Raw genomic sequence first — 25,062 nt, forward strand, 5'->3', positions numbered from 1 at the left:
TTATCTAATTCACAATAGTACACTAGTTAAATCAAGAATAAAATCAAAAAAAAGTTAATCTCATCTAAACATGTTCCACTTCATCTCAACCAAACATCATGATTAAGTATCATTGAAGCAAATTCCATAATCAACAATTTATCCGATCATACCCACAATTAACTTTTCATCACATAGATTTACAATGAAAAGAACTCATAGATTCATTCAACACTCAAGCACGATCACAGTTACAACTCATACAATGAATTAAACAGGAGTTTTGCTAAAGCTATAACTTGAAACTAGTATGAACTTGTAGAAAATGGAATAGTAAATGCAAACTAGGAATCAAACATGCAATCTAACTATCAGATCATAAGATCTGAGCAAGTGAATCAGAAATGAAAGGGAAACAAAACCTAAAAAACATTCCACATCCCAAATCCCAAACTCAACCTCTCCTCTCTGCTGGAACAGAGTTGTTCTCGGAAACCTCCCCTCAAACATCCAATGAACAATCAACCAAGCTTCCAACTATCATCAGGGAACGCTCATAGCTCCAAGAAACCTCCCTTGCAGCTCACACTCGTCTGATAATCTCATCAACCGAAGAACAGAGAAAAGATTCTGTGAATTTGCAAAACTAATTCGATTGATCAGATCTACTTAGCTTAGCTGCGGAATGAAGATCGGAAAAGGGTCAGAAACTCCAAGAAACCTCCCTCGAAGCTCTGTTAAATTTGAAGATCGCTGATCAAGAAAAACTCCCTCAATCAGGAGCGCGACGATGAACAGAACCCAAGTCGCGGCTGAGAAACCTCCCTCTACCACTCTTTGATCTCGGAAGATGAACGTCGGCAGCTCGAGATCGCCGTCGGTGAAGAACGCTGCTCTTGGATCTGGAATTTTGGAATGGGAGCTGCGGCGTCGCGGAGAAGAAGATGGTGAACAGTAGCAATGTCATGAACACGCTAAGCTCGGGAAGCACTGTAGCTTCTCAAATGATTTAAATCAACCTCAAAATTGATCGAACGGTCCAGATTAATTCAGGGCTCAATCAACAGCTAGAACATCTCAGATCTGGATCAAAACCTCTGGATCTTCATCAACGGTTGTGATATGCTTCCTCTTAACTTGGATGGACCAGATTCTTGACGAATGGCTCAGATCTCTTCGATCTTCAATGGACGGTCCAAATCGCTCCAAGGCTTGATCATCTTGTTTAGCCCTAGATTTGAGCCCAAATATGGTCTGATATGATCGGGTCCATGACCCTTTTGATACCTACAAAATAATAATCAAACATTAGCATCAAATGCCATGATAATAAGTCAATTTGCAATTAAGTACAAGATCAACTGCAATTTATGAAACGTAATGTAAATGTGAATTTAAGCTATGAATAGAACATCAAAAACATACATTATAAATCAAAATAATATAGCAAAATCATGGTTATCAAGGGGGTCGAAATCCCTCATGATTATATGTTGATCATCCGAGTGATGATCGTCAACTACACCATTCACCGGATCTTCGTCGACACGGGGAGTTCGATGAACATCATTTTTAAGAAGGCATTCGATTAGCTGCAGATCGATCGAAGCGAGTTGCTTCCCATGGCAACCCCGCTTTACAGATTCACTAGCAATGAGGTTTTGTCGATCGACCAATCAAGATTGTCCATCTCACTAGAAGAAGAGTCGTTGAGAAGGACCCGGACTACTAACTTTATAGTAGTGGATGCGTTGTGGGCTTACAACGTCATCTTAGGATGACCGACTCTCAACGAGTTCCGGGAAGTAGTCTCGACCTACTGCCAGAAGGTGAAATTCCCAGTGGACGATCAGGTGGACGAGGTCAAAGGTAACCAATTGGCTGCTCGGCGCTGCTATGTAGAAATGGTCAAGATCGAGGCTAAGGTTGCTCGAAAGACTCCACGGCTAGTGGTAAATGCTATCACTGAAAAACCTCCCACTTTATTATATGAAGAAAAAGAGGAGATTCAGATTTACCTGAGCCGGTCGAAAACTATGACCTTCGTTGCTGCCAACCTGGAAGAAAAGAGGAAGGCAAAGCTGATTGCCTGCCTCAAGCAGAATCATGATGTGTTCACTTGGTCGACACATGAGTTGCCCGGCATCGCCCCAAGCGTGGCCCAGCATGAGCTGCACATCCGACCAGACGCTCGGCCGGTCAAACAAAGAAAAAGAGATTTCAGCGCAAAACAGAACGTGATAATCTGGGCAGAGATAGAGAATCTATTGGAGGCAAGCCATATCAGGGAAGTCCAATTCCCAAGCTGGCTAGCCAATGTTGTGCTAGTCTCTAAGCGGGGCAACAAGTGGCAAGTCTGCATCGACTTCCGCGACCTTAACAAGGCATGCCCGAAGGACTTCTATCCACTGTCCAAGATAGATCAAATGGTGGACTCGACGGCGGGCTGCGAGCTTATCTGCATGCTCGACACATATCAAGGATATCATCAAGTGCCACTAGCTCACGAAGATCAAGAGAATGTCAGCTTCATTACGGTCGACGGAACATACTGCTATAACGTAATGTCGTTCGGACTAAAGAACGTCGGAGCCACCTAACAGAAGCTAATGAATAAAGTGTTCCGACGACAGATTGACTGTAATATGGAGGTATACGTCGACAACATACTCATCAAATCCCTCTGAGTTACTGACCTATGAGTAGATATCAACGAAACCTGCCGGGCGCTGAGGGCATATGGAATAAAGCTGAACTCAAGCAAGTGTCTATTAGTGTAAAATACCGAAAATTTACGAATAATGATAAGAGAATTTTCTGAAATTTTTAGAAATTTTTTGAGAATTTTTTGGAGCTCGTATGGACGAGTTTACGGGTATAAAAATGGGGCCCCGGGAAAGCCTGTTTTGGCTACACCATTTAAGTGAGGAATTGTTTTATTATTATTATTATTTTTATTTGTTTTCTCCTCATCGCCGTTTCCACCTCTGTGTCAAGCCTTCTGGCGCCGAGCTCGTCCGACGCCCTCCTCCGAGCCCTAACTGCCGAGCGGTTTCCTCCTCCTTCTCTTCCTCACTTCCTCCCGAGCCGCACACCTTAGCCCTCTTCCTCACTTCCTCCTGAGCCGCACTCGACGCCACTGACTCCTCTCGGCCGATTCTCTGTGCCGGCACCCGAGCCCTAGCGCCGACCGTCGTCCCTCTCTGCCCTAGCCTCTCCACCTCCGCACACCGCTGAGAGCCGACCCTTTCTTCTGCCCTAGCCGAGCCTCGCACTTGTGTGAGTTGCTGCCCTGGGTTCTGCCGAGCCTCCCTTTCCTCTCTTCTCCTCTGCCCTAGTTTCCTGGTGTCGCTGTCTCTGTACCACACTACCGCCGGCCACCAGGTCCAGCCGAGTCTTGTTGATTTTGGAGGTAAGATATGAGGTGTGGAATTAGGGTTATGGTTTGATTCCTGTGGTTGATCTCAGTTCTTGATTCTTGCTTGGACAAGCGGTGGAGTTTCCTTCTTGAGCAGCAACCTCTGTCTCCAGCAGAATCTTTGGTCCAGCAACCCTAAGGTAAGGGTTTGGAGTGTGGTTGAGTTGGCACGTTCTTGATACATGTTGTTTTAGATATAAATTGTTACATATATATAATTTATTATGGAGTGATTTAGGTACGTTTTGATATATGATAAATTATAGTTCATATTTTGAACTTGATATTGGTTAGGTATGATTATTTTGTTGTAGGTGAATTATACTGGATGGTTAGGTTGATTAGGGTTTACCCTAATTTAGCCTTAAGGATTTTATTTATCCATTTCTTTGGATTGTAGCTAAATAAAAATATACACATTGATATCACAGGACTTTGATGCGAGACGAGCATCTCGACGTTGGATTTGGATTGGATTGGACCTTCCTAATGGAGGCGGCTACCTCTTGACTTATCTTTTATGATATTGTCAATTGGATATGCATAGTATTTTATAGCTACATACAATTATCATGTTTGTCTTTGGTATGTCATGATTTGATACTCATAGCATGTTCTGTTTTATCGTTTGTTATGTATCCATGTTTATACCTCGTGATTATTGCCATGAGTACCTTAATTCCTAGAGTAAGTGACATACCATGCTTTATTGAGTTTAGGACTAGATTCTGGATTTTTATTATCTGACATGTGTACCTATATTTTTGTATCATATCTGATCTGTGTACCTAAACCCTTTTGCTTTGATCTATGTATATTGTTGGTACATATTTTATGGAGGCGGATATATTCAGGACCTAGGTTGTTTTGCCATAGAGGACATGTATATCCTAGATCTGTGGATTTGACTTACTGGTACTAGGGTACACATTTATATATATATATGTGTGTGTGGATTTGGTTCAGGATATTGTCATGCTTAGTGTCATGCACCATTCGCATGATTGCATGTTGTGCGATTGTCAGCTTCATTATTGTTGAGCACATCGCCAGTTACATGTATCTGCATACACGACCACTCATGGGTTAGTGGTATATTCATGCAGGGTCTGTTGCAGCAGGTGCTCTGTCAAAGGCTCCGTTAGTCCACTCATGGGTTAGTGTGACGCAGCGTTGTAGCAGGACAGAGATCCCTCCCCATCATTGTGTACCGGGAGATGAGAGCATTGAGCTCCCCCATTTATAATTTGGGGTAGGAGGATAGGTGTACTCCGACAGCATCCCGCCCACTTGGTCACTCATTAGGAGCAGTGATGGCAGAGTGCACGGTTGTCATAGCCCTACCCACTCGGTCTTACCATCATGTGTGAGACGGCTGACTGGAGAGTAGGGGTGACCAGGACATGTCATTGGCATCATACACATTGATGCATTTATTGCTTGTGCTTGCTGCATTTATTTGCTGCATTTGGTTGGATGCATCTGTTTGACATGCATACAAGATTTATGACACTCTCGGTTTGATGACCTTTTGTTCTGGATAGGATTTCCTAGTGAGTACAGCTTCCTCAGTTACCTTTCAGTTTTGCATTTTCCTATATATGATTAGGAAGTTGTATTTCATGTTTATTGCTGTTAGATATATCTTACTAGTCATATCTATTGGTATTCGCTGAGTTGTTGAACTCACCCCCCATGCACACTATATTTTTCAGGTACCAGGTTGTTTATGAAGTCGCTTGGAGTATCCTGTCTGCTGGTCCCCACGTCACATCAGAAGACTTACAGTTTCCCTTTATGTTTTATTTGTTTTATGTATCAGTGAGTTTAGCTCTGTACTCCGGTTTTGCTTCTGGAGCGTTGATGTTGTTATGTGGTATTTTGTATTGGTTGTTGGTTGTGTAAGCCTAGCCGGCTAGCAATTTGTGTTTTGGTTTGTATTTGGTTTCTGTCAATTTTTCGTTGTATTTTGGTTTTGGTACAGCCGAGTGGGCTGATTTGCATATAAACTGCGTGGTTGTGTGTATATTCCAGCCGCCTGTGGCTGAGGTATATTGTGGATGTTGGAAGTTTCAGATTGTCTGCCGTACAGGGGAGGTGCTGCCAGAATTTCTTCGGACAGGGACTCCTCCGGGGCGTGACAGTTAGGCGCAAAGAGTGGTCGCTTCCTGGGCTATATCGTCACCAAACGGGACATTGAAGCCAATCCGAGCAAAGTCCAAGCTTTGCAGAACATGCCTCCGCCTCAGAATTTGAAGAAAGCTCAGAGGCTAATCGGTCGGATCGTGTCCAGGTTCATATCCAAGTCGTCCGATTGAAGTCTGCCATTCTTCAAAATACTGCGTCGAGCTACAAAATTCTAATGGGACATTGAGTGCGACCAGGCGCTAGAGGAGCTGAAGGAGTATTTGAACTCCCTGCCTGTATTAGCCAAGCCAGACGCGGGTGAGCCGCTCTAGATTTATTTGTCATCTAATGAACATGTGGTCGGGTCAGCTCTTGTCAGGCAGAACGGCCCAGAACAGCAACCTATGTATTTTTTTAAGCCACCTATTAAAAGATGTTGAGTTCTGTTACACTGGTCTCGAAAAGTTGACTTATGTCTTAATACTCGTCGTGCGGAGACTTCACCCATACTTCCTGGCGCACTCGATAATAGTGATGACCAACAGTACTTTGGGAAGAGTCCTCCTCAATCCGGAGGCGTCTGGGTGGTTGATTAAATGGACAACAGAGCTCAGTGAGTTCGACATTCAGTATCAACCCCGGTCGGCGATCAAGGCTCAAGCCTTGGCAGATTTCGTCACAGAAGTCCATAATGAAGAGCCAACAACAATGTGGAAGATATATGTGAACGGCTCCTCCACTCGGCAGGACAACGAGATCGACTTAATCCTCATCTCACCTCGAGAAGACTGGATGCAGCTATCCGTCCGGCTAGACTACCGAGCTACTAATAACAAAACAAATTATGAGGCATTGATAGCTGACCTACAAGCAGCTCAGCAGGTGGGAGCGAATAAAGTCCTCATTCATTCGGATTCCCAGCTCACTGCCCAGCAACTATCTGGGGCCTTTGAGATAAGCAACGCACGGCTAAAGCTCTATGCAGAGGCTTTCGAAAAGCTGAAGGCCAACTTCCAAGAAGTGGTTATACAGAAGATCCCCTGATCGGAGAACCAAGTGGCGGATGAGCTGGCAAAGCTAGCAGTTTGTTAACGTCAACCGTTATAGGTCAGCCGATCGAGTAAGTCTCACTAGTAGCCAACATCGATCGTATGGAGGAAATCACCTTCCCGAACGACTGGAAGACGACCCTGACAGAGTTTTTACGTTTGGGAACTACACCTGCGGACCTGGAAGATGCTCGCTTGATAAAGAAGAGAGTCGGACAGTTCACATTGATCGACGACCAACTCTATAAGAAAGCTTTCTCCCAACCCCTCCTCAGGTATGTCGGATCGGAGGATGTCGAATATATCCTAAAGGAGGTGCACCAAGGATCTTGTAGGGGTCATCCGGGTGGCCGCGTATTAGCACGAAAAATACTTCTGGCTGGATACTTCTGGCCGACCCTCCATGAGGATGTCGCTCGGACGGTGGCGACTTGCCTGTATTGCCAGAAGTATCACAACATGCCGCACCAACTGACCGAGGAGATGAAAGCGTCCACGGTATCGTGCCCATTCGACCAATGGGGCATGGGCATCGTTGGGCCTTTCCCTATGACAATCGATCAGCGAAAGTTTCTACTGATGGCGGTGGACTACTTCTCAAAGTGGGTAGAGACCGAACCATTGGCAAGAATCACAGAGCGGATAGTCACCAAATTTATTTGGCAGAACATTATTTGTCGGTTCGAAATCCTGCGCCGACTCGTATCCGACAATGGAAGGCAGCTCATCGGTCGGGAGCTCAAAGAGTGGTGTGAAGGCTACGACATCCAGCAATCATTCACCTCAATGGCCTACCCTCAAGGCAACGGGCAAGAGGAAGTCGTCAATCGGGAGATCCTCAGAGTCTTGCACACTCGGCTCGATCACATAGGAGGCAGCTGGGTCGACGAGCTCCCTAGTGTGCTATGGGCTCTCCGCACGACGCCGAAAGAGGAGACCGGCGTAACCCCATTCCAGTTAGTATACGACAGCGAAGTAGTTGTCCCCGTGGAGGTCGAGGTTGAATCCAATCAGGTGCAGCACTACGACGGAGGGAACGTTGAACGGAGGTTGATGGAGCTCGACTTGGTGGATGAAGCAAGGGCAAAAGTCGTTGTTCGGCTAACGGTGTATCAACAGCGAATGAAGCAGAATTACAATCGGTGAGTGATCTTGAGGTCCTTCCAGGTCGGCAACTTTGTCTGGAAGAAAGTGAAGTCGGTCGGTGACGTCGCCAAACTCAAGCCACCATAGGCAGGACCATTCAAGGTCGTGCAGAAGTTCCAATCGGGCGCATATTATTTGAAGGATGAAGAGGGGAGGCGGCTCAAGAGGCCATGGAGCGCGAACCATCTTCAACCCTACAGGGTTGGATGATAGGTGCGCAAGTGAATCCTGTACTTTGTATCTGTTGTGTGTTTGCCGAACGCAGGGCAAAGTTTGAATAAAAAGCAAAGGGGTCTTCAAGGGTATCTCCATCAACGGTCGAACGACGACCTTAAACTCGGGTGCGAGTGTATATCAACCATCGAGTGTCTCCAACAAATGTCGAGTGGTGACGTTAAACGTATTGGTCCCTTTGGAGGCTGGTAAGAGGGGAGGGGTGAATTGCTCTGAAAAATAAATTTAACCTTTCTCGGATTTCCAACTAAATAAATAGCACTTGTAATTAAAACAAAAAGAGACCAAAAAAAAAAGAACAAACACAAAAGAGTTACTTGATTTGCAATCAGAGTATTGTTAATCCAAGGAAAGTATGGCGCACTATCTGACGATCTCCTTTGGGCGGAGTAGCCTCTTTACAACGTTGATAGCACAAAAGAAAATGTAGAACTGAAAGAACTGGATTACAAGTGAGTTGTTCTAACTATGAAACTTAGTGGTACATTTATAGCACTGTTCGAGGTGCCCCAAAGGGTTTCGGATGCCTTGGAAGGATAAAACTTTATCCCCTTTGCATGGATCACGGTTTGACCGCGATTTGGATAAAAGTTCTGTCCAAGCGCCCGGAAGGGTTCCGGGCACTCGGACTGTTCCGTGCGCCCGGACACCCAAAGTCAACTTCAGTTGACTTTTTCATCCGGGACTCTGCTTCGGTTCAGCTCGCCTCGGTCCGGATCTTCTGCTCCGACTCTGCTAGCTTGGGTGATATCGGCCATCCGTAATAGAGCTCACCCGAGCCCAACTTCCGGCCTTCTCCTCGAGCAGCCTTTCTTCCCGGTTTCTCATCCCTCGAACGTCGCGTACGTTCTTCTCGTCCATCGGTGTACTCTTCCGCAGTCACCTCGTCCCTCGGATGCACCGAGCCCGTCGGCTCTCTCCCCGTGTCGTCCTTCTTGCTAGTCACGTCTTCTGCTTGACTTCCTGTGCTCCTAAGCTCCTGCACACTTAGATACAAGGGTTAAACAAAACATGACCTAACTTAACTTGTTTGATCACATCAAAACACCTTGGGGTTCCAACAAAACACGTGTCTCCAACAACCATCGAGCGGCGACGTTAAACACGTGTCCCCAACAACCATCGAGCGACGACATTAAACGCGTGTCTCCAACAACCGTCAAGCGGCGACGTTAAAGGCATGTCTCCAACAATCGTCGAGCGGCAACGTTAAACGCGTGTCTCCAACAACAGTAGAGCGACGACCCTAAACCCTCGTCTCCATCAATGGTCGAGCGGCGACCTTAAACGCGAGTCTCCGACAAATCATTAAGTGGCGACGTTAAACGAGGGTCTACTTCGAATCGTCGAGCGGCGACATTAAACCCAGGACTTCATCAAATAGTCAAGTGGCAACGATAAACTCGGGTCTACGCGGGCTGTCGAATGAGGGTTTCCCAAAAGCCCCCAAATTTTCAGATGAACGGCGCGTTTGGGATAATGTACCAAAATACTTGAAGCTCCGTAATTTGGAAAGCAAAATGAATCAAGCAGATGCGCATACAAACCACTGCTGATCAAAAATGTTATGGGGCTACAATACGACCAAAAGAAAACCAAAAACAAATACAATAAGAAAAAGTCCTGTTGATCTAAATAAGGAGGGGTGTTTTGAATTTTTAAAATCTTCTTTTTTAGAAAATTATAAGATTTAAAAGAGAGATTTTAAAATTATAAAACTTTCCTTATTTGAATTAGGCCACATGGTTTAAAAGAAAGTTTAAAAGTTTTAAAACTTTCCTTTTTAAACCATCCTCATGGTTTTTAGAAAAAAGGAAGAGAAGTTTTAAATTTGAAACTTTCTATTTTTGTAACCATGTTAAAAAGGAAATTTTAGAAGAGAAGTTTTAATTTTTAAAACTTTTCTTTTTTAACATCCACTTTAGGTAATTAAAAGAGAGCTTGTAAAATTTTATAAGAGCTTTCCTTCTTTGCTTATAAAATTTTTACAAGAATTATTTTCTTCCTTTTAAGGGGTCGGCCACCCTTGCTTGGTGCCCAAGCAAGGAGCCAGCCAATCAAATCAATGATTGAATTAATCAAGAGAAAGGAAAAGGAAAAAATAAAAGGGGAAAAGAAAAAACAAGAGGAAGATTTTAATTTTTGTAAAAGTCTTTCCTTATTTGCCTTGGGCAAGTAATAGAAAAGAAGGGGAGAGGAGGCCTCATGTATTATCAATTCTTATTCTCTTGTTGAGCTCTCTATTGTGGTTAGCCCTCTCTCCCTTCCCTTTCCCCTTGCTCTCTTTGGTTCCTTGGTGGTGGCAGTGGCCAGATTTTAGAGGAGGAAGAAGGCTTTGGGTGGTGTTTATCTTGGAGGATCGTCGCTCACACGACGTCCAAGGCGAGGCGAGGAATACGGCAGAAGATCTCGAGGTTATTAGCATACAAAGAAAAGGTATAACTAGTAATTATTTTCCGCATCATGCTAGTTATTTTTCTTTGTATGAATTCTAAACACAAGTGACATTAGATTCTAGTTTTTCAAATTTGTAATTCGAGTTGTATTTTTTTTTGTTTTTCAAATTTGTGATTCGATTGTTCTTTTCGGTTAAACCTAATATTATTTTAGGAAATTAAATATTGAATTTCTATTAAAGGCTTTGTCGAGGCAGTGGTGGATGATCCAATACCCAAGAAGGCTTAGTGCCTCGCCATGTTTGACATAGGAGCTGATTTTAGAAAAAAATATTTAATTAACTTTATAGCATAGGTTGATTTGGATCAATAGTGTTAAGTTTTGCTTGCGATCCAAATCTAAACCATTAAGAACAGATAAGTTAAATTTGGAATCAATAATGTTAAGTTCCGTTTGCGATTCCTAATTTAACTTCTAAAGAACACAATAGGTTGTTTAGTAAAGGTTCGACACTTGTACAAAATTTTTGTACAGTGGAACCGGTACGATCTTCCTAGGACCAACCAATAGGCGGCCCTTGAGAGGAGGAGGAGCCGCTCGAGACTTTGAACTTCTTGAACCCATCCTCCAGGAATACGAGCTTGTGGCACATTGTCATGCTCTCCACCTAGTACTGCAGATAAACGGGAAAAGGTTAGCGCCAAACGGAGGTAAGCCATGAATTTATATTAAAATACTTATGTCGGTGGTCATTTGGGTGTGACTGTTGGCGAGGGCGCCTGGAGGTAGTATCGCCGCACGGGCTCGGGCATCCTCCCAGACTTTGGCGAGCGGCCCCCGGATGATGATCTGGTGCTCAGGGGTCCAGGACTGGGCGCTCGACTCACTATAGTCTTCCGTTGGCAGATGGAGGATCTTCATGACAGACCGTCGATCGCTCGGGGCCGAGTGAGCTGAGGCCTCCCGACTGGAAGCTGGTAAGATGCCGAACCGTTTAACCTTCAGGGGTTTCGGTGGTGGCGGCATGAAGGCCATGGGTGATGCGGCGACGGCCCCCTGCGGTAGCTCAGCCAAGGAGGGCATCCGATCGGACGATGAAGCCTCCATAGTTTCTGGGAGCAGAGCCGAAGTCGAAGTTCCGACTCTCTCGGCCGGCTATGCGCCCAAGGTAGCAGAATGCGAAGATGGCTCCGCTCGGCACCTCTTGCGCCTGGTCAGTGGTACGTCAGAGGAGGCCGAGGCCGATGATTCCTCGACGGGAATAATGGGGCGCTGCTCTGCCGGAGGCTGTGAGCCCGGGGTGGCTCCTCCGCTCGACGCATGATTGGCCTCACCTTCGCCCTCCACCACGGGCGCCTCCTCTCTTAGGCCGAGCGGATCTTCATGGGAGCCGACCGGTTGTAGACCTCGGCTCGCCAGCTGTTCAGTAGTCACCGCCTCGATCGCGGTGCCCATAAGCTTCGCCTTGCCGGCCATCCGCTCTCACATCATGACTTTAGTTGAAGAAGAAAAAGAAAAATTAGTTAGCATCAAAAGAAGAGGTAAAGAGGTTTCTTACCTTGGCTGGTCGGCAGCCGGGTGTGGATCAGAGTCAAACCGAAGATGTAGAGGACACCCTCAAACAGCAACTTGTGGATGTCATACTTCTGATCGGCCAGCATCGTCGTAGCATTCAGGAGTCCGATCGGCTCTTGTAACTCTTCAGTGGGGGCTGAGGCGCCACTTCGAGCTGCCAATGGGTCAAAAAATCTGGTCGCTCGGGAAGACGCAGGAAGAAGAAATACTCCTTTCAATGTTTGTTGAAAGTTGACATTTTATCAAAAAACACTAAGCCGACCCGAGACTAGAATAGGAAGGTCCCCGGTTCGGATTGCTTCAGATAGTAAAAATAATGAAAGACCTGAGGGATGAGAGGGATGCCGTGCAGCTGGAACAAGACAACGACGCCGCACAACAAATGAAAAGAGTCCGACATAAGTTGGGGAAGGGAAATGCGAAAGTATTTACAGATGGCGAGAATGAAGGGGTGAATGAGGAACCACAGACTAGCGGCGAAATGGTCCCTGAACAGGCAGATACATCCAATCGGCGGGGTATTTGGCCGATCGATCGAGGAAGCAGGATGATTTCGTGGTCAGGCGAAATTTCAAAAGCATTCCTAAGGCCCTCAGCGTCGCCCTCATCGAACCTGGACTCCATGGTGGTGTTCTAGAGCCTAGGGATGAAGGTCGACGACTGTGAGGAGCTAGCCATTACAAAAACAAGCGGAAAAGGGACTAGGAGGAAGAAAGGCAAATCGAACAAGGAAAAGCGACCACTAGAAGGTCACCAGAACAGAGGAAAGCGGAAAGCTCGAAAGCAAAAGTGATGGGAAAGAAACGCGAGGACCCGCCGGAGCAAATCGCGCAGAAGCACAGAAGGGTCGCTGGAAACACAAAGCAATGGAAGCGCAGAGAAGGCGGCGACGCAGCGGGTTCATATACCCTGGGCTCGGCCAACCGGAGCCGTCAGATCTAGGTTGCTGAAACCTAGGTCAAGATCCGGTCGCCGAATTTAAATTGTCAAATGTCGCAATCAATGTCTGTCATGTCAGGTGTGCATTTTCGGCGAGCGTGACACATGGCATGCTACCACGGGTCAGTAGTTAATGCAGCTCGTGCTCGCCCGAGGCATTCCATGAAAAATTTTTAACAAGTGCAAACCTCCGTCAGGCCGATCAGATAGAAGGAGTGCACTTATGCACGTTCAACAAACTTCAACAGGTCGATAGGCGAGAAATGCCACATCTCGTTTAAAGCCCATACAGCGACGAATGCCGAGCGTGAGGGAATCTGCTCACACAATGGTCCAGTCAGTCGGACTATGGCCTCCTTTGACTAGACTTGAAGGGAAGGCCTGCGATGTGGTGATTAGGCGGGGCCCCACTATGCTGTCGCGTGGAGGTCAAAGTCAAGATGGTCAACGGGTGGATGTTGTTGGCCGATCGGGCGAGTTATACGCAGATCGGGGGTTGAGCACCGACCCATCATCTCGAGTACAGGGAGTAATCAAAACCGACACTCAAGGGACGCGTAAAAGCCGAGTCGAGCGGCTCCCCCGCTCAGCCTAACAGCAGGCTTGACATCAGCTGGGCACGCAGACAATGAGATACTCGTCGAGCATGTGGACGGGGGGCTTTAGGCCAAGCAACTACCCCGCTCAACCCGACGGCGGACGACACGGACAGTGGACTTTCCGCCGAGCGACTCCCCCGCTCGGCGCAATAGTGGACTTTCAGCCGAGCGGTTATCCTGCTCGGCGTGGCAGCAGATAACGCAAGGATATCAAAATTCTGACTGAGCGGCCATTCCGTTCGGCCAAATAACAGACACAGCGAGATATCCTTCGACATCTTTTTGGGAACTAGTGTCGCTGACAGGCGCCATGGTCAGATAGAGGATCGTACGAATGAAGCTTATACTGTCACTTCAAAGATATGCTCGACTCATTAAGGTACTGTGTCAGGGACACTTTACTGACATATTTTTTCAGGGAAAGTTTGTCTGCTTTAAGAAGCGTGCACACATGCTACAGAAGCTCTATATAAAGGAAGGTCCAGGCATCAGCCGAGGTATGCCTCTCTTGCGATTTCTACTGTTACGCTACAGTTCTTGCTTCGCCGGAGATTGACTTGAGCGTCGAAGGGTCATCGCCGGGGACTCGTTCCCTGGCTCGGCACTAACGCTGCTTGTGTTGCAAGCGAGAGTGAAGTCCACCGGAGGTCAGCAAGAGCGCCATATCCAGCATCCGTCTCTCTGACTTTCGGACAAAATCATACAGATTAGACGATAATGAGGAAGACCAAAGAAAATTTGATTAGCAATAATAAAACAAAATAAATTTTATTTAGATATAAATAATGATATATAAAAGATACAATTCAATAGCCTAGAAGCATACATATAATCAACCCCACCAAAATAAGGGCACACATAAATATTCAGATAAAAACTAAGAGGACGCCCTAAATTAACAAAAACATCATATTAGCTCCCCTTTTCTAAAAAAAAAAAGTCAAATGAGCGGCTCTTATCCCGTAAATACTCCTAAATTCAATACTATTGTAGAAGTCAGTCACTAACTGCTACACATTATAAAAGCTACATGCTAGCTTCTATACACCCAGTCATGATTAGATTATATTAATTTAAAATATAAAAAATGTCACGGAGTCTCCATCATTTGATTTACTAGTTGAAATATTATTTTAATTAGGTTATTATTCAGAAAATCAAAATAATATAAGATTACTATGGTAGAAATTAGATGATATCTTCTACATGATGAAATGATCAAATAATGAAAAGGTAGTTTGAACGGAGCACTTTAAAAGGGTGTAGAAAAACGTTTATTTGACTTTAAAAAAAAATAGGATACTCATTTGATGAAAACATAAATGATGAACGCCCATTCATTTTTTCTTAAAATTATTTTTCATAATGAATAAGATCAAATGGTAAAGAAATATATTTTTTACAATAATGAATGCAGAGAAGTGACAAAATTTTATTATATATATCATCAAACTATATTTTAAGTGTTATTAACATTTTATAAGTTTATATATTATCAAATTAAATACTCTTTGAATCTTATTTTCGAAAATGGCACGGATGAGAAGAATCGACGATGGTGAAGGAAAACTATGCTGTAGACATTATTTGTCTCCGTTGGACGGATCAAACGAGTCAAGTTAGTTGAGCCAAAAGGACGAGACAAGGTTTGGATCGCGACTGATGAGACAAGTTAGGCATGCTGAAATGTAGCATCTCAACTTATCTTAGTATAAATAGCCCTTGCGAAGAGCACCATAAAAAGGGTGCAAGTAAATTTAGTTGAACGGAGTGAAGCAAGAAATTCACTACAGATATTTATATAATCGAATCGATACGCTAAATCATAGTAGCATCTACCAGAAATAACATGGCAAACTGAAACATCTTGTAGCCAGAAGGAAAACAAAAAACAAACTTAAAAGTAGTAGAGACATGGGTAAAGATTATTTGCAAAAAACACAGGAGAAATCGTAATAAAGTCACATTTGCTTACGACTAGAGTAGTTCTAAAAACATCACTAATTTCACTAGTTTAGTACACTTGGTTTGTTCCAAAGGAGACACAAAACGGGATTCAAGTGCTTCGTACGAAAGCGAATCCGATAGAAAGCATTAGTCGAGGATAAAGTCACTGATGCCAAGGTATAGCGCTTGCATATGAATAAAGTGAAGGGAAAGTGGCTGATCCTTGTGCGGTAGGAAACTCGCGACCAGGCTGCTGTATTGCTGGAATGGTAGCGTGGTCAGGGTTGTAGGGCTCACTGCCGTGAACAGCCTGGGGAGCAAGTTCTCCCTCTCTTGTAGAAGGGCGATCATCTGGAATTATCTCGGGTACTAACCTGTAACGAATTCTGATGCAAAACAAAAAATAAGTGAAGCTGATATCAAATACTGGAAAATTACACAATAAATGTTGATACCAAGTGCGAACTCTGATAAACTTCTATGCCATGATGAGAAAGAGAAACAAAGTATAGCCAAATTGCTAAAACAGACCAAGAAGCATTCGACAAGACTCTAAACAGCCAGGTGCAGCTAAAAGTTCAAAAGTGTGGCAAGAGAAAGGCAATAAACTTAATTAGAGAACAGCTTAAGAACTGCATGGGATCCATTTACATGTTGTGAATGGATACAGACATGATCATACATGTTATAATTCAAGAATTTATTGACCAATTTCTTAAGTATGATGTTAAAATGCAATGCCGCAATTGTTAATGTTTCCAAAGAAAAACTTAAAAGCACAGTTGAGAGGCAGGAAATTTGGAAACCGTAATACACATTTACCGTCATGGATACAGTTTCTAAATTGCCTACCGTGCATTTGGAATAGCATTTTCTGGATAGTAAAGTGGCACAGCAACATGATATGGAGGCTGAGATTGATGTCCCAGATAGCGTGGTTCAGTTGGAGGTGGCGGGTAATATACATTGACTGGAGGTGCAGGATAATATGGATTAGGGGGAAGTGCCCTATAATATGGAAAAGAGGTCGGCCTAGTTGATAGTGGGAGATGCTGAGGGTTCTGTGGAATTACTGGAGCATTTGCATAAGGATCACCGACAGGAGAAACTTGAGAAATGTATCGCAGCTCAGGAGATGTAGGATGTGCCATGTAGCTTGGCATGTAAGGCTCCGGAGGAGGTAAATGATGAGTTGGGGAGCGCTGTCTGTGAACATATTGAGAAGCAGGTGTCTGCGGAAGTGGAGAAGGAACAGAACGGAATAATGACAACAATTCATGTACCTGCATTATAGTTGAGAGAGGACATCAAAGTTATCATCAAGTACTTAGGCCGTGTCATTGAGAAAGATACAAGACAGGAAACTTGTCAGAAACCTGCTTGGGATTAAGCTCTGGGCTAAACTTGCCCTTGGAGAAATAGTTCTCTTGAATGGCATGTTTGAATGTAGCTTCAGGAAGAGGTAAGCAGTCCCTATCAATCTTGAATTTCACCTAAAAATTGAAAAATAGTATAAATCAACAAACGCAAGTTCAATAATTAACCTCTTGTGAACATGAAAAAAAACAACTCTCCAAATTTATCACAAACAAAGCTTATGACAACTACAAGGTGCTACTCATGTCAGTATCAATATTGAATTTCACATAAAATCTGGAATTCCAAAGCTTCACTTTTAGGAGATTATGATTGTTCCAAAGCACAAAACAAAACAAAACAAAATCACGAAACACTAAAATACATATTGCAAAAAATAGTATTGAACCAAAATATGAACTGGAACACTTGGATAAGGCCACAATAACACTTTGATTCATTAAATCATGAAAAACAACGGGGAATGTAGCAGCATTGGCTCTACCATTTGTACATAATAACAAAGGAATACAAAAAGTCTACTGAACACAATAACTAAGATCTAAAAAAATTGTCTATTCCTTCAGTTATGTCTTACAAAGTACTCAATGTTAGGATAAGATCCATGTTGGTGATTCCCAATAATTGAAATATATGTGATGTAGTCAGGGTCCAAATAAGCAATGTTCATACACTTACTGCAGTAAAGGGCCTTGTTGGGCCTTAAGCAACCTGACAAAAGAGCTGGCCCTGAGAGATTTCTCCTTATTCAATGTTGAAACTTGATTGCACAAATTTATCATGCATGCATGCAATAGTTAAAATTGAATTTTTCAACATATACAAAAGAAAATACAAAAAATACAACAAAAAAAAAATGAAAACCCTGAATAACCTGAAACCTGGATCAAATTGAATTTTTCAGTTTGGATTATTTTGACATTCAAGAGTTTCAAATTTCGGATCTAACCTTTTACAGTAACCCATATCCAACCTGGTAGGGCCAAGTTTTTCTTAAACTAAACCTGATCCCTGCCCACCTCTAATTTCAAAGCCACAAAAATGAAGATAACTGAATAATCTAAAGTTTCACTAGACAAATCATTACTCTTTGCTGGAATTGTTGAGATCCAATTGTATGTTGAGGTTCACAGTTCATAAAAGCAGCCTAGGCGGCTTTGAAGATTTTGACAGGAAACCACATCACATACTTAATATGCAAACCCCTTTACGTGGCTTTTTTAAAGAGTGATCCAGGTAGAATGATCAACAGGCTTAGGCGGACCTGGGGGAATTCTTTGTAGATTTGGGTTCAGGCAGTGTTCGCAGATTTCTCTTCTTCTACTGCTAGGAAGTGAACTTTTCCTCCTCGCGACAAGGGATTATCTTATTTTTTTAATCATTTTTTTAACTTGTTCTTGCTTTACATCCTTGGATTTTATATGTTTATTTATAACTTGGTTGATTGAGTATATATTATTCTATTTGTGTACTTATCTGCTTTATTGTACTATGTGTTTTTATTACATAGTTAAATCATGAATCTGCTGCATATACAGATAACTTGTTAATCGCCGTGTTACCCTGCACGACGCGCATGGGCGTCTCTCACAAGGAGAGATGCCTCCGATCATTGGAGGCGCCCACACGCGTTGCCCATGCATATTGTGCAGGGTATCAACGGCGTATGTGTGTGTGTGTGTGTATATGTATATATATATCGGTCAATTAGGCAAATTGTCAATTAGCCTAATTATACCTAATTATAGTTTCCTAATATAGATTCCTAGTCTGTATATAAATATGGTTCTCTTCAATAAAATGTATAAATCCTTTTGATCTCTTTTTATCTCAATTAACATGGTATCAGAGTGTTAGGATTTGAAATTACCATCGTTACTACCCTCTCGTTCTCTTCTCTCCGCTGCCGCATCCTCTGCGTACAGGGGTTGGTGTGCTACACCCTGTCTACGCACAACATCGCCTGACTCCTAGCATCGGGATCCATTGGATCCATCGACAAGGAGGGGGAATACAAAACACAACGAAGAGAGGGAAACCCTAAAAGGTAACTCACGCACTATGGCTCTCTAAGCGAACTGATCCGACGATCTCGCGGCCCCATGGCCACACCTCTCCCTGCCTCCAACCACGCTTTGGCATCCTTTGTCCAGTTGCTGCTCTTCCTTCCTCTGCATCTCTGCTTGGAATGCACGAAGCTTGATCCTCAAGGTAGATCCTTTGATCGCTACCTCGACGTGGGCAGCACCTATGTCTTCTGTCACTGTTCACCTCTCGCTTTCAATGCTCTCCGGAGCTTTGTCAACCTCGATGTGTTTCAATTAATTCAAGCTGTCGTTGATCCTCATATCCCATTCAGCTATTGATGTAGCCTGCCTTTGGAATTTTGTAGTGCACTCTTGTAGCTCAGCATTCCAATCCTTAATAATTTCCTCAACAGTTTCCAGCAATCTCTCGCTTTCCGCCTCTCGCTCGCTCGCTTTTCGAAGTCTTCCTTTGCGGCTGCCTCACACCGTCGCCTCCAACCTTAACACGGCAGAGAGAAAAGCAGCTGCTGCTGCTCTCCTCTTCAAGCAGCTGCTGCATCTTGGTCTTTTTCTCGATAGAAACAAAAAATTATTCCTCCCTTTGTCTCTTATTTGACTTCTTTTGGGACAAACCTTATGGCTGAAAATAAGCTTTCTATTGTAACGGATATGGTGCATGTGATGTCTAAAGTCACGGACTATAAATGGTTCAAACTATTTGGATCGGAGTAAAACTATTCATCTTTACCTACGAAGTATTGGCAAAGATGGTCATTTGGCTAATGACCCTTCTCAAGATGAGTCGAAGCAAACATGGCTTAGAGAGGATGCTCGCTTGTTCCTTTAGATTTGAAATTGTATTGATAGTAAAGTAATTGGTTTTATCAAATCACTATGAACCTGTTAAAGAATTAATGGATTACTTGAAATTTCTGTACTCTAGAAAAGGGAATCTCTCCCACATGTATAAGATTTGCAAAGCATTTTATCTCGTGGAAAAACAAGATCAGCCTCTGATCAACTATTTTATGGCATTCAAGAAGACATATGAAGAGCTTAATATGTTGTTGTCCTTTAGCCCTAATGTGAAGGTTTAACAATGCCACGAGAGCCAATGGTAATCATGAGCTTCCTCACTATCTCTTGAATTTGATTCAGCTAAGTCACAAGTTCTCTCTGATTCTGAGGTGTCCTCTCTACAAGATGTATTTAGTCGCATTCTCCGTACAAAAAATACTACACCTATTATGACTCGGGAGGATGATGATTTGTTGATGTATTCTATCACATCCTCTGCACCAATCCCAAAATCGGTTCCTGTCATGCCTCCTATTATTCAAGTCTACTCCAGGCATCAACGTCTTGATTCATGTTCTGCACCTATTACTACTTCGTCATTAGATCCAATCTCGAGCGATGATTTTCTTATTGCATTACGCAAAGGTAAACACTAGTGTACTTATCCTACTTTTGTTTCTTATAATGACTTGTCATCTTCCACTTGACTTTATCTCTATTGCTAAAATTGTCCGTGAGGCCATATCTCATCCTGGTTGGAAAGATGAGATGATAGAGGAGATAAATGCTTTAGATGACAATGACACTTGGGACTTGGTCGCTCTACCTTCAGGGAAACGAGCTATTGGATGCAAATGGATATTCACAGTTAAAGTCATTGCCGAATTAAAAACTCATCTTGTTGCTAACGGCTGTACTCAGACTTATAGTGTGGATTATTTTGATACTTTTCTCCGGTTGCAAAGTTGTCATATGTTCGATTGTTTATTTCAATAGCCACTACTCATAATTGGCCTTTGCATCAACTTAATATCAAGAATACTTTTATTCATGGTGATCTTCAAGAAGAGGTATATATGGAGCAACCCATGGTTTTGCTACTCAAGGAGTCTCCGAAAAGCTTGAAATAGAGTCCTTGTGCTTTGTTTGAAAAATTTAGTCAGACTATTAAAAAATTTGGTAGGATAAAAAACAAATCTGACCATTCTGTGTTCTACAAGAAGCAGATGGAAGTGATACTACGAGAATCTCATCTCTTAAATCTTTCATACTCAATTTCATATGAAAGACTTAGAGGTGCTAAAGTATTTCTTAGGTGTTGAGATTACCAAGAATAAAAAAGGTATATTTTTATCGCAGAGAAAATATGTCCTCAACTTGCTAACTGAGACAAGGAAATTGGGTGCAAAGCTTTGTATTCACAGCATGAACCTCATAGGAGATGGGGAACTATTTGGACATCCTGAGAGATATTGAAGGTTGGTGGAAAATTGAATTACCTTACCATAACTCGTCAGATATTGCATATGCAGCTGGTGTTTAGTGTTGTCAGTCGGTTCATGTCATCTCCAACTATTCATCATTAGGCGTTAGAACAAATTTTGTGTTCCTTGAAGGGAGCACCCGGACAGGGTATTATATAAAAACCATGGGCACGATCATATTGAATGTTTTTCGGATGAAGATTGGGCAGGTTTCAAAATGGATAAAAAATCTACTTTAAGATTTTGTATCTTTGTTGGAGAAAATTTAGTCTCATGGAAGAGTAAGAAGTAGAACGTTCTGTCACAATCCAGTGCAGAGTAATATAGGGCTATAGCATAATCTGTGTGTGAGATAATGTGGATATATCAACTCTTGACTAGAGTAGGACTTAAAATTTAAGTACTAGCAAAACTGTGGTGTGATAACCAAGTTGCTCTTCATATTACACTGAATCCGAGCGAACTAAGCACATTGAAAATGATTGTCATTTTGTTCGTAAAAAAATTCAACAAAGTTTGATTTCTACAAGATATGTGAAGACTAAGGAATAACTCGGGATCATCTTCACAAAAGCTTTAAATGGACTTCAAGTCAATTATATTTCTAATAAGTTGGGTATGATTAGTATCTATACTCCAACTTGAGGGGAAGTATATATATTAGTTATCATATTATCTAGGTAATATATCGGTCAATTAGGCAAATTGTCAATTAGCCTAATTATACCTAATTATAATTTCCTAATATAGATTCATAGTTTGTATATAAATATGGTTCGCTCTTCAATAAAGTGTATGAATTCTTTTTATCTCAATTAACAATTATGAACTTGCTTTCATTGACTAATATACTTTATTGGGTGTATATGACTTTCATTGACTAATATACTTTATTGGGTGTATATGGTGTATATGTTCTTCATTTTTATGGTTATATCAATTTAACTATTATTTTAATATTTTTCTGATGTCGGTCACATATGCCATGCATATCACTATGTGTTACACAATGGGCCGACCATTTGAAACCGTCTTTTAAAATGTGGCGAAGTGCAATATAAAATTTGTCAGTTATAGATACCATGAGATAAAGCCGATTTTCAAAGGATGAAGATGAAAAAGAGAAGGATGGAAGTAAACCAGCATATATCATTGAGGAAGCGGAACAAACTTGTTTTGAGACTTTAACACCCTATAGATCAACATGTCATGGATGGTAAGTCTAGAACGAAGGAAAATTATGGTCTCTACTTAGTTTGTCATATTCATTGCACTCCCGGTACCATGTGGAAGGCCTACACAGATCTGAATGAGTTACTTGCATGTCAATCTTCTAACTAGAAGATAACATTCAAGCGATTGACATTTATCTGGCATATAAGACCTCAATCACCACCTTCATATATATAACAAAAGAAATATCCAGCACTTGAGTTACCTGAGCTGTAAATCTCCCTCCAAATGCATCGGGTTCCAGGTCCAAGGCTCCTTGAGAGTCCGCCTGGTACACACCATAAAGAACCTTCAAGTCAAAATCATAAAGAAAGAGCTTGGTCCCGGGTTTTATCTTTTCCACACTCTCCTTCTTGCCCGGGGGCAATCCAAACACGCGGTACCGATAGCACTCAGGCTTCGTCCTGGAGTTACACATGAAGATGAACCCTGAACTCTTCTCAGCAGGCTGCTGCTTGTTATCCTCCGGTGCACCATCAGTACCAGTGTTAGTATCAGCGGGATTTTCTCCCGGCGTCACAGCTGGTGTAGCATCAGTACAATTAGCCTCAGATTCTGGCTGTGGAGGCAGAGCCGAATCCTCACCTTCTCCCAACTTCTTCACCTTCTTCCTCGCCCTCTTCCTCGCCCTATTCAGACTTTTCGAAGCCAGTGGAGGAGCCGAGGAGGTGGCCTCCGGCTTCTTCTTTGACCTCTTCGTCCTCTTCGTCCTCGCCATCGCTATGGATCCCAAGATCGTCAATAAACAAAATCAAAAATCACATTCTAAAAGAGGGTCATTCTTCCCCGAATCCAAATCGGTGAATGTAAGTGAAGAAGAATAAAATTCAAAAACCCTAATCATAGGAATGACAGAAAAAAAAAACTCCTGAATAAAATCAAACGACCGAAATCGCTGAAGGTAGTGCAGAGAGTAGATTGCTTACTTCTGCTACTAATTTGATCGCCTCAGCCGCACCGCCGCTGCAGGAAGAGGATTCAAAGTGGCCAAGAGGGGATGGGTCGCAGGAACCGAGAGGTTAACGAGAGTTGGCTGATTGGTGTCGAAGCCCAAAGAGCTTGAGCGGCCCACTAGGGTTAAATTTTTAAGCGTATTAAAAAAACAAACGAGAAAAAAAATCAAAATGTGTCAAATTTTCTTCTAAATAAACAAACAAATCAGATCATCTTTTCGAAGATTTCCATATCCTCGTATCCCCTTGTCGATCAAACAGATAAGATCATATCTCAAAAATATAGTGCACGTCACGAGGACATCATAACCGTTCGATCGATGAAGAACCATGGAGACATGAAAATTTTGGAACAAAAGATCTGATCTCATAAACAAGACGTCCCAATTTTTTTTGTTTAATAAATGGATGTCTCATCTCCCAGAAACTCAGGTACAACTATCCCTTGCCCTCATATGCATCAGCATTTGGTTCATATCAGAATATTTCTATCAAAAGGTCTGGTCGATTTCCAAAGGGTATATAATATATCTCGTTGATTATCTTAATCCTTTTTTACATACGCTATTATTATTAGATAAAATTATCTATGATTTATCTCCCTTCTAAATAATGAAGGGTCATCTTGAATGAGGTGACAATTTAACCTTAATACTATCAAGGTACAATTATCCAACTATTTTTTACTACATTATTTTTATTGTTATATTTCGTTTATATTTTTGTCTAAATTTAAAACTGGAGATACATTGTAACAATTACAATTTCATAGCTAGTAAGTACTAAGTACATCGTGAATATTAAATAAGTAGGTCAAATCTATATTATAATAGTTACTAAACTATAATTGTTATAACATGTACAGCAGTTACAATTTCATAGTTATTACAATGTGAATGGTAAGTGAACATGATTTAATATGAATTATAGCAATGACAAAATCATAAATATTATAATGTGAATATTTTTTAATATGTCAGCTATACGTTATTGAAATTATAAAACTGTAGTTACTACATATGTAAAGCAACTACAGTTTCATATATGCTATACCGCCCACCTCGATAAGTATGACCGACCCTAGGGTGGTCATGGTGGGGCCGGCACACAGGGCCCCACCTTAGGTAGGACCTCACTTATATTAGTAAAAATAATATTAGTATTTATTAAATAAAAAATTAAATTTAAAAATATCTAATTATAAAATCTAGAATGATTGTAGATTTTTTTTTTTTGTAAAAGTGTTCAAACTCTTCGCTTTCGCCCACTTTGACAACCACCAACAACCACCTTCCTAGTTCCCACATTGTGATTTTTAACGTCGTTGTCGTTGCATCGTTGCGTCACCATTGATGTCCACTGACACTACACACACGCTTAGACCCTTCGAGGCTTCAATTTAGGTGGAGTTTTCTTATTTGATCTATGTTGATTTAGCTTGATGCATGATTAAATGAAAAATGATTTTAGATTACTCAATTAGTTTATTTGATCTCTTTTTATTATGATAAAATCCTTATTCTGTTAATAAAATTATTTTATAGTATCAATTTTATTATTATTTTTATATAAATACAAAGGATTTATTTATTTATTTATTTTTTACATCGGACCCTTCAAAATCTAGGGTTAGCCCTATAAGGCTATAAATTAGCCAAGTCAAATTTTATGGTATTCAAATTTATCTGATAAAATAACCAATCAAATCCAACGAGTCTAAAATAAGCCAAACCATTGAAAAAAATTTTAAGCTTGACTTGATTTTATTTATGACCTTAAG

General features: G+C 42.0%; 1 protein-coding gene across 1 annotated transcript; it reads right to left on the reverse strand.

Annotated features, from left to right (window-relative positions):
• Window positions 1–15,367: 15,367 nt before the first annotated feature.
• On the reverse strand, window positions 15,368–23,389 carry LOC122020117 (adhesive plaque matrix protein-like). The gene is made up of 5 exons (XM_042577880.1): window positions 23,256–23,389; window positions 22,535–23,049; window positions 16,787–16,903; window positions 16,263–16,693; window positions 15,368–15,796 (listed from the first exon to the last, which is right to left on the reverse strand). The coding sequence occupies exons 2-5, from the start codon at window positions 23,045–23,047 to the stop codon at window positions 15,574–15,576; spliced, it is 1,284 nt and encodes a 427-aa protein (XP_042433814.1). The 5' UTR covers window positions 23,048–23,049; window positions 23,256–23,389; the 3' UTR covers window positions 15,368–15,573.
• Between the last annotated feature and the right edge of the window lie 1,673 nt (window positions 23,390–25,062).

The sequence above is a fragment of the Zingiber officinale genome, chromosome 9A (genome assembly GCF_018446385.1).
Source record: "Zingiber officinale cultivar Zhangliang chromosome 9A, Zo_v1.1, whole genome shotgun sequence".
Lineage (NCBI taxonomy): Eukaryota > Viridiplantae > Streptophyta > Magnoliopsida > Zingiberales > Zingiberaceae > Zingiber > Zingiber officinale.